The sequence below is a fragment of the Bacillus rossius genome, chromosome 15 (assembly GCF_032445375.1).
Source record: "Bacillus rossius redtenbacheri isolate Brsri chromosome 15, Brsri_v3, whole genome shotgun sequence".
In the NCBI taxonomy this organism is placed as follows: domain Eukaryota; kingdom Metazoa; phylum Arthropoda; class Insecta; order Phasmatodea; family Bacillidae; genus Bacillus; species Bacillus rossius.
Window position 1 is genome coordinate 44,780,404 of NC_086342.1, and position 12,341 is coordinate 44,792,744.

Consider the following 12,341-nt stretch of genomic DNA (forward strand, 5'->3'; position numbering starts at 1 on the left):
GGGCCATCTATAGATACCTGCAGAATATTTTGAATGTCAACAGAGGAAGAGAGCTCCCAAAAATGCTTGCAGTAAACACTGAGATGCCCCAACAACACTGATGTTAAGTAAGCTGAAACAACTTGGTCTTATCCGAGAAAGGGAAGCACATGCCGCAGCACGTCACATCAGCAGGATAACAGACCAGCTTCAACCAGTTTGTATCACGTGATTTGACGCCACTTCCGAATCCGATGGTAAACATAACAAATAGATGTGGGAACTGTTAGTTATTTGCCATTCAAAAATAAATGGGAGAGGATATACACTTGATGCAACGTCAATGTGAGCTGATCAATAAACAAAAAACGTATTGCCAACTACAACCTACCAAACAAAAATTCCCTGATTATTCCCTGAATACAACATTCCCTGATTTTTCCAGGTTTTCCAGGTTTTCCAGGGTCAGTAGACACCCTGTTCTTGGTTCCCTCACTTCCAGGCAAATTAACTGGCACTGAAAACTGGAAACGTAATACTAGCACTCAGGGGTGCAACAACAGGGGGGGTCAAGGGTATTTCCCCCCCCCCCTTCCCCACCCCCTGAAACCTTGAAGTGGGGGCAAACGGGGGCAAAGAAAGTGCTGTGTAATCAATTTTTAGATAATAAAACTGCTTAAATAGCACCATTTTCCACTTTGAAATACAAATTTTCCCGGGGAGGACCCCCGGACCCCCCGCTTCAATAGGGTGAGGCGTTTGCCACGCCTCCATTAACTCCACTTTTATTATTTGTTTGTTTTAACGTCCTTTTGATTTGGTATAAATTATATCATATGTTATGATAGATGGTTTGGCACTTGGTTCATTCTCGCCCTGAAGCTTGATTAAAACAAAAAGCATTACGGACATTCGCGGCGCTGCGCGTGTGTGTGTTTCCGCGAGCCAACACCGCGCTGCGCGCTGAGCCTTATGACGTGATGGTGAGGCGTTAACCTGCGACGGTCTGCGGCTGGCGAGCAGGGAGACGGTGCTGGCGGCGGGTGGAGTCGACTTCGCCTCGCGGGTGCAGGAGTGTTGCGCCGCTGCTAAAATGGAAAGGCTGTTCCATTCACCTACGCATCGACCAGTGCCCAGCCTGGGTTATCGTCCACCATGCTGCGCAACTACAAGTAAGCCTCGACGCAACCGTTATTAACAACCGGAGACCGGGTTGGTTTTTTCAAGGAAACAATGAGCAGAGAGACTGGAGTGATCATAAACTCAAATTCATTATCTTGCTAGCATCTTGAATCGTAATGTGGCGAATTAAACTCTACTTCTTTTTTTTACGCTACGTGAGAAACTACGTAAACGGCAAGCCAGACTTAACACGTTGCTGTGGTGCGGGATGTTAGACTTGCATAATTACATCATAACTAGAGACCGGTTTGACCAAAACATTGGGAATGTGCCTAAACAACATTTATAGACAATTACGTCATCCAGAATTGTAATCAACGGACCTGTTAGGGAAAACTAATGCTTTCTTAATGTTTGTAAAATTACCCGTAATATGGTGGTTGTAATGAGTGATTACATTAGATGTCTTTTTCTTTAATGCGAGATCTAGATCTGCAGATTTGTGTAAATGGTTCTGTATTCAATGTACCAAGCCAATGCCAAGCGGGAAAATTAAATAGTAAACAGGCAGTGATGCTTTCAATTATTATCCAGGTCAATTTTTTTTGCCTAGGGACCGTACTTGTCACTGCATTTAGGTACTCCCTTCTGCGATCTCCGACTTCAAACTCGAGCGCCTTAAGTAAGGCCTCAAGGGGGATCGATGATTCTTTATAAAAAGGTATATTGCCCCCCCCCTTTGGAAATTTAGTTGTTGCGCCCCTGCTAGCACTACAAACAATTTTGCAATCAAACATTTCTCAGTGGGGGAAAAAAAAAACAATATATCTGCAATAAAACACAGTTAGTGAGGGACATTATTTCTCTCTGCAGGCGACACAAACACAGGGAGCTTTTCATCCTCCCTTCAAGGCAATGAACAGATACTTCCTGCACGACCTTGGTCCAGAACAACCACCTCTTGTTCTTGTGCTTCTGGACAGTGAACTGTTATTGAGGGTATGCCTATAGGATGGAACAAGGAGAGAGGGTTGCCATCAGCAAACACATGTGGTGGAAGAACACCAATATTATGTTCACATCAATATCACTACCTTTTTGAACAGCCAGAGACACAAGAAATTCATTTTGAAAGGGGTAAGAGAGTAAAAGCTCAGTTATACAGTAGAATCTCGTTATAGTGAGCACGGTAATAGTGAGAACACGGCTATAACGAGGTATTTTTGAGTAATTTACGGCGTGATCGCTTGAAGCGCGGGTTTTTGTTATTTGTCTGCTTTATCTTCACCCCCCTCGCTCGCCATTAGACATCTTGCCGTTGACGCCTGTCACATTCTTCAGCCGTGCAGTCGCCACCTAAGTGCGTGGCTTTAAAATTAGAATCCCGTCCTTTCTTTCTTTTATCAAATTTCCGTTAGTTATCTAAGCCGTGTGTAGACAAAGTTTGAGATTGGAACAGAAACAACGTAAGAAAGTATTTTTTACAAATTAGAAATATGTATGTTTTTGTTTTTATAATCGCGTATTTTCACGTTTTTTTGGTTATCTTAAAAGAGATAATATTAAAAAGCCGCTCTAATGAGATTTAATTGTTTCTTGGTTACCAAAAACTATTAATTATCAAATATAGTTAATTGTTTATATTGTCGCGGTCTGGAAATTTCAGTATTTTTTTTCTTAAATTTATTTTACTTTTGTTTCTCGTCAGGTTTACGTGTTGGTGTACGTGCACGTTTCCAGGCTCGGCTGGTTGATTTCGACACGCGGGTATTGGAATATAGGTTGCTGCGACATTAGTTTACAGGCACCGCGGGCTTTTGCGAGGCTGCGTGGTTAGCTAATTCTCGCGGGTCGCTGGCCAGGGCCCGCTAAGAGGTTGCAACACGCCGTTCCAGAAAAACCCGCTGTGTAACGTCGATTTTGTTTGTTCTGCCACGCGAGGCTTTTGTGTACTCGTTTTGAGGACTCTGTCCTGATTAGTGTTGCCATCTGGCGTCCGACTTTGGAAACGTAAACTGAAAAAAAAAAAAAAAAAAAAAAAAAAAACAATCGAGCAGCGCAAGAGGGAGAGGGGGAAACTCGCTCGCGCCTGCGCAGAAGGAACGGCTGACTTCACTTGTTCTTCATTTTTCCTTGTGGGAGAGGGGGGACAGCGAGTTCCCCCTGGCTAAGTTTTCCCGGTGTTCGTGTTTTTTTTTTCCCGGCATGGCCCAGTTTTGTAGTTAAAACCTCCTTCCAGGGAGGGGCCGAGGCTTTTTGCCTGGGGACCTCTCTGGAAGCCGGGTCCACGTCGGTTTGAAACAACTTTGCTTCGCCTCAAGTCAGAGGGTAAGTGGTTGGCCATGGCTCGTTCGCAACGATCATTTCTTGGACGATCTTCGTCTTAATCTTTTAAGAAATAATGTAGTATTATTCCATCCCTATTATTTATTATTTGGTTTTGGGAAAAATCGACGTCTGGTTATAAGCATGTATGTAGTGGTAACTGGGAAGTGTACTGTTCCTCAGCGGAGCTGCGGCGACGGCCATGTTGTTGTAGTGATAATTGTTTGCCGGCTGACGTCACTCTAATGTGTATTTAATGTATTTATTTATTCGTGAATCTACTTGATAACTTATTTGTTATTAATTTTTTTTGTTAACCTTTTTTTCTTCTTCTTTTATTTCTCAGAGTTTGTTTATTGTGCTTCTCATATTTGGATTAGTAAATAAAATCTGTGCTTGAATGAACTAATCATGTCTCTTTTCAGTGCATAAATTATACCCTACACTTCCTGTATAGGGAGAAGACATGGTCTCGAATACCATGCCTACCTATGAGCTACAGTACTACCTCCCCCCCAGTGTTATAGGTTATTTATTATTTTGTGTATAGGTGTATGCAGGACGTCTGACGGAGTCACGTCACAATATTCTATTTATTATTATTTACGCGACGTCATACTGTACGCGTACGCAATACGACTGGATTCGTTGCTGCAACTTAACATAGCATGTTATGCTGTATCAGAAGTAACGAGTAACGTAACGATAGTAACGAGTACTAATTGTTATAGTAACGAATACATACGTGTACGCATTTTTTCGTTACTTTTACACCTCTAGTAGGCACTACCGTATTTATTTCCGAATCGCTAGGGCAGTTTTCTTGTAACTTTTGTTTCGGTCAGTTGTTGGGGTATCTGTCCGGGAAAAGGGTGGTAATGGCATGAGTTTAATCCCAAATTTATTTTCTAAAAAAGTTCACAGGTTTCTTTAAATGAAAAAAAGTATAGTTTTCCAGCGCCTATTACGTTTGAGGCGTACGTGCGTTGCCGCAGCCGCACTCCTGCTTTTTTGTAAGGAATTAAATCGTCGCGCTACACTAGCACCACCTGTTAGTAACATCCCGAACCAACATGGCCACCAGCAGACAGCCACGTCGACGATAGATAGCAGGACAATGCTGCGTCGGCCGCGGGCTGAGATGCTATACTTACGTGGTGTGGTAGGGTATTCTGGTTATTTTGACGCAATCGGTGATCGCATCCGTACTTATGGGGTATCGTTTTAAAGAGAATTCACACGTATGCTCAGAGAAATTAAGATTTCGTTAATATAACCTGTTATTTTCCAATTATACAGGTTTAAACACACTTTTTATGCTATTTTCGGTTAATTTTTATTTTTTGGGGGCCAAAATTTGTCCAATACGGTTATAGCGAGGACACGGTTATAGCGAGGACACGGTTATAGCGAGAACACGGTTATAGCAAGGATTAAACCCGGAACCGTGACACCTCGCTATAACGGGACTCTAGTGTATTTTCAATTTTATTTTTTCATGCGATGCCCCTAATTTAGTTAAATATGACTTATCTGTTCTTACAGCAGCACAATACACAAAGTTTTATAAACATAATAAAAACTTACAAATGAATACCAATGTAAAAAAAAAGGGGCATTTGAATCATATTTAAAATGAATTAAGCATTGAAAAAATGAATTTATACATGTAGTAACCTAGCAAACAAAGTGAGAACCACTAAAAACAAAGATAAAAGACGTTTCCGAATAAACGAACTAAATACAGGAGAATCCCGTTATAGCGAGCACGGTAATAGCGAGAACACAGTTATAACGAGGTATTTTTGAGGAATTTACGGCATGATCGCATGAAGCGCGCATTTGTTATTTGTCTGCTTTATCTCCACCCCTCTCGCTCGCCACTCGACATCTTGCCGTCGACACCTGCCACATTCTTCAGCCGTGCAGTCGCCACCTAGGTGTGTGGCTTTAAAAATAGAATCCCGTCCTTTCTTTCTTTTATCAAACTTCCGTTAGTTATCTGTTCATTAATATTATTCATTACTGTGAACTCAGTATAACAAATGCTGAACGTGCTGGGGATATGTGCGTGTGTAATGCAAAGGCTAGGCTACAAAGAATGCAGTCCTTTTGTTTCGTTTCTGACTACGTCGCTAAAAGATAAGCCGGCTATCATCCAAACGCCCATACTCAGGGTGTGCCTGTGACTTCACAGTCACAGCATCACTGGCTGGCTTCAAGGCCAAGGTATGCCCAACTCGAATAAACCAAGCCTTTGAAAATACATATACATTTACTTGTACTCATTTCTTATTATTTAAAAAATAGACAAAATCTATTTTTTCCCACCATTAAACTTAACAATGTGAGCTTTTTTTTAATATAAATGCTCTTAATTAATTAATTGGGACATTTTCATTAACGAATAATAACAATGTTTATAACTATGTTAGGCCAAAAACGTCAGAGCCGTCTTTATACTTGTTGCTAATTGATCGCGTTAATAATACACAAATATTTATAAACTTGTTTGGAATTATTTCAGTCGTGACACGTTAACAAACATGTCACGTTATTTATTTTACTATCTGACAAATAGTAGGCACTACCGTATTTATTTCCGAATTGCTCGGACAGTTTTCTTGTAACTTTTTTCCGGTCAGTTGTTGGGGTATCTGGCCGGGAAGGGGGTGGTGATGGTTTGAGTTTAATCCCAAATTTATTTTCTAAAAAAGTTAACAGGTTTCTTTAAATGAAAAAAGTATAGTTTTCCAGCGACTATTTCGTTTGAGGCGTACGTGCGTTGCCGCACTCCTGCTTTTTTGTAAGGAATTAAATCATCACGCTACACTAGCACCACCTGTTAGCAACATCCCGAATTAACATGGCCGCCAGCAGACAGCCCGCGTCGACAATAGATAGCAGGACAATGCTGCGTCGGCCGCGGGCTGAGATCACTGAACAAGATACTTACGTGCCATGGTAGGGTATTCTAGTTATTTTTACGCAATCGGTGATCGCATCCGTACTTGTAGGGTATCGTTTTAAAGAGAATTCACGCATCTGCTCACAGAAATTAAGATTTCGTTAATATAACCTGTTATTTTCCAATTATACAGGTTTAAACACAATTTTTATGCTATTTTTGGTTAATTTTTTTTGGGGGGCCAAAATCTGTCCAATTCGGTTATAGCGAGGACACGGTTATAGCGAGGATCAAACCCGGAACCGTGACACCTCGCTATAACGGGACTCTAGTGTATCAAAATTACTCATAAGATTATTAAGAATGATAAAATGCAAGCATAAAACTACGTTTCTTTGACCTTGGATCATACTATCAGCTGATGCTACTGCATTACTTAAAGACTCTACATATGTAAAGTTGGGGAGGGCAGGGGTCTGCAACGCTACACATTCTGCGAATTTTTCACTACAACCTATTGTTTTTGAGATACGGTGCAAAATTACGACATTTTTGAAAGGTTTGGGAATCCATTATAGACTTAGATATTATGAGTACTCGTGGTCAGTAGCAAGGTACCACTGCCAGTGCTCACGCACCTGAGATGTGTTGTCGGTGGATGCTACGGAGACTTCAGACGACACAAGCTGCTTGCGAATGCCGGCCGGCAGCGGCTGGGCGTGGAAGATGCGAGCCTGTCTCTCTTCCTCCAGAACCTGCAACACAACACCATCCATCAGACCATCACACCTCCAGCCACCAATACGACATCCACACCACAACTAGAGAAGCCTCTCACGTACCACCGTGAAAGCCAGCTTATATTGTGTATTGTGGCACGATAGCTTGATTGTCCCCCCCCCCCCCCTCCATCAGTAGGGATGACCTGACTATCGACAGAGTCGCTAGATTATCTCTCTTATCCCCGCCAGTCCCGCTTGCAAGGCGACTAGAGCAGCAGATAAACTCGCAAAAATACAAATGCTGCACCTGGAAAGTCGATCGGGCACAGCTTGGTTTTTTGCTATCCTCAGTGTGACTTAATTCCTATACTTAAATGTTATTATATTCATGCAATAACTTTTACAGTAAAAGGTCACAGAAAACAAGCTGTGTGCCCACACTGATGAACGTTATGCACTCAAGGGATGAAAATAAGATGTTGACAATAAACTTCTTTCCCTGTATAAAACAATGTATTTTAAAGTTGAAATCCATTACCAGTTAGGATATTAACGCTCACTCAATTAACTAAAAGAATAATGACGTCCAATACGTAAATTTTGTTTTAAAGATGTTTTCAAACGTTTATAACCAGTGATGGGTCGATTCCGATTCCGTAATCGGTTGGTTCAATTGATTCCACTAGTCTTGGAATCGAATGAGACCAATTTTTTAATTGTTTTGGTAAGCTTGCAAATTACAGCCAAGTGTCTTTCCAAAATATTTCTTACTTAAAACGAGCAGCGCTTAACATACACAAGGAATTTACAGCAACTTGGTCATGTTGATTTCACTTATTTCATGCAAATACATTAAAGTTTAAAGGGGACAGATATGAAACTGAAATTAATTTTTGCGTTCACGTCACTTGAGTTGGTTCATCGCTGTATGGTTTACCGTGGGAGGAGGCACAATAAAATGTAGGTTGTTTACAACGGTAAACAAAACTGCAGTGACCACAAGCAGTAATGTTCAATAACTAAAATTTCCTTTTAACTTTTATTGTTACTTCAAAACTTTTCTAATGGTTTACTATTAAATGCAGTGCAATTGCAACATAAGTTAAGGGAAATGCTTTCGCTTATAGCGAGAATGTAGGGAATGCTAAGGTAAAAATGGTGGTGCAGTTAAAAAAAGTTAATTACAGGAATTCGTAAATCCCAGGTATAACAAATACTTATACAGCAAAACCCCTTATTTGCACTTTTCATGGGGACAAAGTAAAAAAGTGTAAAAAGGGGAAAGTGTAAATAAAGGGAAAAGTAAGAAATACGTTAAAGTTAATTAAAATACAGTCGCATCCTGCAGCGTTCATAACAAATGCGGGCTACATTACACATACGCATTGCACCACAGTAAAAAAATTAAAAAAAAAAAAAAAAAAAAAAAAAGGCCGCAAATTGGAAATTTACAGTCAATAGCGCGCAGTGCGCGGAGAAAGGTCATTGTACTCAATCAGCTGTTATGGCGCGGCGTAGCCGCCGGCTAGCTCTCTCTGTATAACTCACTCAACGCTCCGCCCAGACTCGTGACGTTCCATCAGCAGCCAGCCAATAGATGCGAGCTTAGCAGAAAAAAATTTAAGCTCCACCTCCGTGTACCAGTTTTATTGTACAGTATATTATTATATGCACCAGATTTCTCACTGCCGTGACGTGTTCAAGTTTACGTTCATCTTGATGTCTTGATACCAATAATTAATTATTTACGATCTCCAGATATAAATGGTTAGTTTAAAAAATATGCGTCAACTGTACAATACTTACGAAATTATAAAATACGTTTAAAACAGTTACCAAGACTCCGCTCATTTTATCTAGTGAAGTTTATGTCTCGTACCAGTATTTCGGCTAAGTTGTGACATAAATATAGTAACAGAACGTTTATACATTCGTGAGTTTACGTTTTTACCGAGTACATTTTAGATTGTCTCCTGCTATAATTACTCGGACTTTTACACGCCTAGGCTTAAATTATTATATGTTTAGAAATAAAAGCAACTTTTCATGTTATAAAATATGTTTATTTTGCGATTTAAAATGTTCACTGCCGACTATAAAAGTTACATTTTTCACAATGTTTTTAGGCCTACTATCATTGTTACGTGACGTAAATAGCAAGATGGATTAGATTTCTGAGACATAATTCGCGTCAAAGTATTGTATTGGATTAAATGGGAACCAAACGGGACCTGAAGAATATAGTGCAAATAACGGGAAAACGTAAATAACGGTGACGTAAATAAGGGGTTTCACTGTACAAGCTTTAAACACTTGAAAACATCATGTTTCTGACCAAGAAAAGTCAACATTCAAATTTACTTCCTGCACTCTAGAGGCCCACCTTAAGTCTATTAACCCAACACAACTTGCCTTTTTAATTCTTTCTTCCTTGCGTCGGGTGATTTCCTTGTCTCGCTCTTCAAAACTAAATGGTTTTACCTCTGTAGAGCGCTTCAAGGGTGTGTTCTTGCGAACCTGAACAGGCACGCCAAAGTTGAATACTTCTTTTTTCACTAGGACATTTTGTCCTTTGTTCTCCTGGAAAAAAATTTTAAACTGAAAAATTGCACCCTATGAATTTTCACATCTCAAATACAAAACTTTGACCAAAAGAGTTGAGCTTTAAATGAAAAATATTTATTTAAGTACTCTCTTTTTAATAATAATAAAAAATAAAAAAAAACCAGGAACATTTAAAGTTTATTTTCGTTTCAAATATGAATGCATTAATTGGTTGATGACACCAAAATACATAAACAGAATACTTTCAATTTATTACTACAAAGTAACGGTTTTTGTTCATGGCTTCTGTTTATTATTAGATATGACTAGCAGATTTTCATCTGAATTTTCACCTTGCTAGACAAACAATTCCCACTGGCTTTTAAAAATTGAGTTTCTCCTAGCACACACACACACACGCACACACACACAAAACCAAGCTAATTCAAGGCTTCCAGATTATTTCCGGTTGAAAGGCAAAACTATTCCCACTCGTAAATAACCAGATGTCGAATACCAAGATTGGATTACAAAAATTTGCTGTAAGATGGCACTTTCTTAAACTAAACTAAACTTGTTAAATAATAATAAAAAATCTAGAAACATTATAGCCAGTTAACTATTTTAAAGCATTTTTAAAATTTAGTATCATGAGACTGTTTTTAAGAGTTAACAATTAAAAACACACTGCAAAAACTATAAAAAGTTCAAAAAATATTATTACAAAGTAACACAGCTACGTTATTTGCAATTAAGATACATTAATTTTTTTTAAATTGAGAAATGGCACTTTTAAGTGCTATTCATGAGAATATAAATATGTATTTAGGTTTGTCCAAATTCTAGGACCAATTCATACATCTTAATCTCAGTGTAATAAAATTTACGGATATAATTTTTAGCTAAATTTATTTATACTTCTGTAGTGTCTGCATGTATGGTTAAGGATGATATATAGAGATGGTGATTTATAGCATTTTTAAAAACAAGATTTAGCCAATTCTCTCATTTCACATTACTGAAGAAAAGTATATTTTTAAAAAGCATTAAATAATACACACATTTAACAACCACAGAAATAAAGATCTAGCACAACTACAAAGATAGCCCATCTTGGCAGGTTTCCAAACAATGTTTTAGCACTTATGAGTGCAATAAATTGAATATTTAAATTTATAAAAAATATTTTTTAGCCGTGTTCATGGCCATAGTTGATTTAGAGTGCACAAATAATGTTTCGAAACTCGATTTTTCAATTTTTTTTTTTTAGTTTCTTTAATTTTCGTCTTCTTTTGGTTTTCGATCATGCCAGAAACCGTTGCTTGCTGTTTTATGGACTTTTCTTTATCCGACTTCTCAGTGAATCTTTTTTTTTGCAGCCTGATGTCCATAACATTTAATGTGCTTTTCAAGTACAGGAAAGCTTCACTATAAAGAACATGAAGGGACCAAAAAATAGTTGAGTTTGTTATACTGAAGTTCTTTATACTGAAACATAAGCATTGTTATAAATATGTATACCGATAAACACATGAAACACCTTAAGTGTACTAAGGTTCAGTATCTCAGTCATTAGTCTATGGCCGCTTGAAGAACCTGTTCACATACTCTCTGCTGATGCTTTGTCTATGGTCAGGAGACACATTGTAGGCAGAGCTGCCAACCTCAAATCACACCCATCAGTAATGACAATTATATGGAAAAAGTACATGTAAATCATGCACGATAAATTTTTCCTGAGGAATTATGACACACACAAGATAAAATAAGGACAATAATATGCAAAAAAAAAAAATGAAAAATGTAGGCCTATGCATATGAATACAATGAAAATTAATGAATCAAAGAAAAAAAAAAACGATTTGAACAATACAATCATCTGAATATGTAAGAAATGTCAATAATTTTACAGGAAATATTCAACCTTCAATTCAAAGTATGCAAAGTTATACTTTTGAACAATTGTCTTTTTATTTGCTTCTTTTATCCTGGTTGGATAAGAACTGTCTTATAAACAAACAACAGAACTTGTAAACAATAACTCTGCGTTAGTTACTTTCGTTTCTTCAGATGTAGCGAAAAAACTACGATATGGATTTATTGCTCGTCATGACTATAAAATATTCCGCATGTTTCTTTAATTCAATGTGCCCTCTACAGTCATCCCTTCCAACGTGTGCAATCGAAAAGTCACACGTGCATACATTACAAAACGCATGGTGTTCCAAAACATTTGAAGACGACAAGCATCGTCATTCTTTTGAATAGTTAGGTCTTAGGTCGAAAGTTTTGATGAATTGCGTTATTTTTTTTTCTCCCCCATATACACTTTTGTTCTGTCACACGCTTCATTTCTACAACCGGCACTGAAGAACACAACGCTATTGAAAAACGTAAAAAATTTCACGCCTGTAGACACGACAAAAACACTATGGACTGTGATGAAAAAAATGACTTTCAAAAAATAAATTAAAACACAGGTTAGCCAAAGTACAGTACAAAAATTATCGTAATGTAAGTAGCCAAAAAACGAAAAATCCGAGAATATGTACTAGTTGTATCGTACAACGGACGTAATACCATTCCAATATTATTTCAAAACACGAGAATTAATCTACTATTTTCGATAGTACGTGCGCACACATACTAGTTCCGTTATTGTTTTTGTTTACGTACACGCTGTTACGTTTGAATAAGAAAATTAAAAATAAAGAACAAGTTTTTGGATGGTAATTTTTTTC

The 12,341-nt window shown here is 38.2% G+C and overlaps 1 protein-coding gene across 2 annotated transcripts in view; it reads right to left on the reverse strand.

Moving 5' to 3' along the window:
* Positions 1 to 12,341, reverse strand: part of LOC134539555 (targeting protein for Xklp2 homolog) — a 99,158-nt gene that overhangs the window by 43,291 nt on the left and 43,526 nt on the right. For both annotated transcript variants that reach the window (XM_063381692.1, XM_063381693.1), the window contains exons 9-10: positions 9,469 to 9,636; positions 6,973 to 7,089 (exon numbers count right to left, since the gene is read on the reverse strand). In XM_063381692.1, coding sequence (XP_063237762.1) covers positions 6,973 to 7,089; positions 9,469 to 9,636 — 285 coding nt within the window. The remainder of the gene's footprint in view (positions 1 to 6,972; positions 7,090 to 9,468; positions 9,637 to 12,341) is intronic.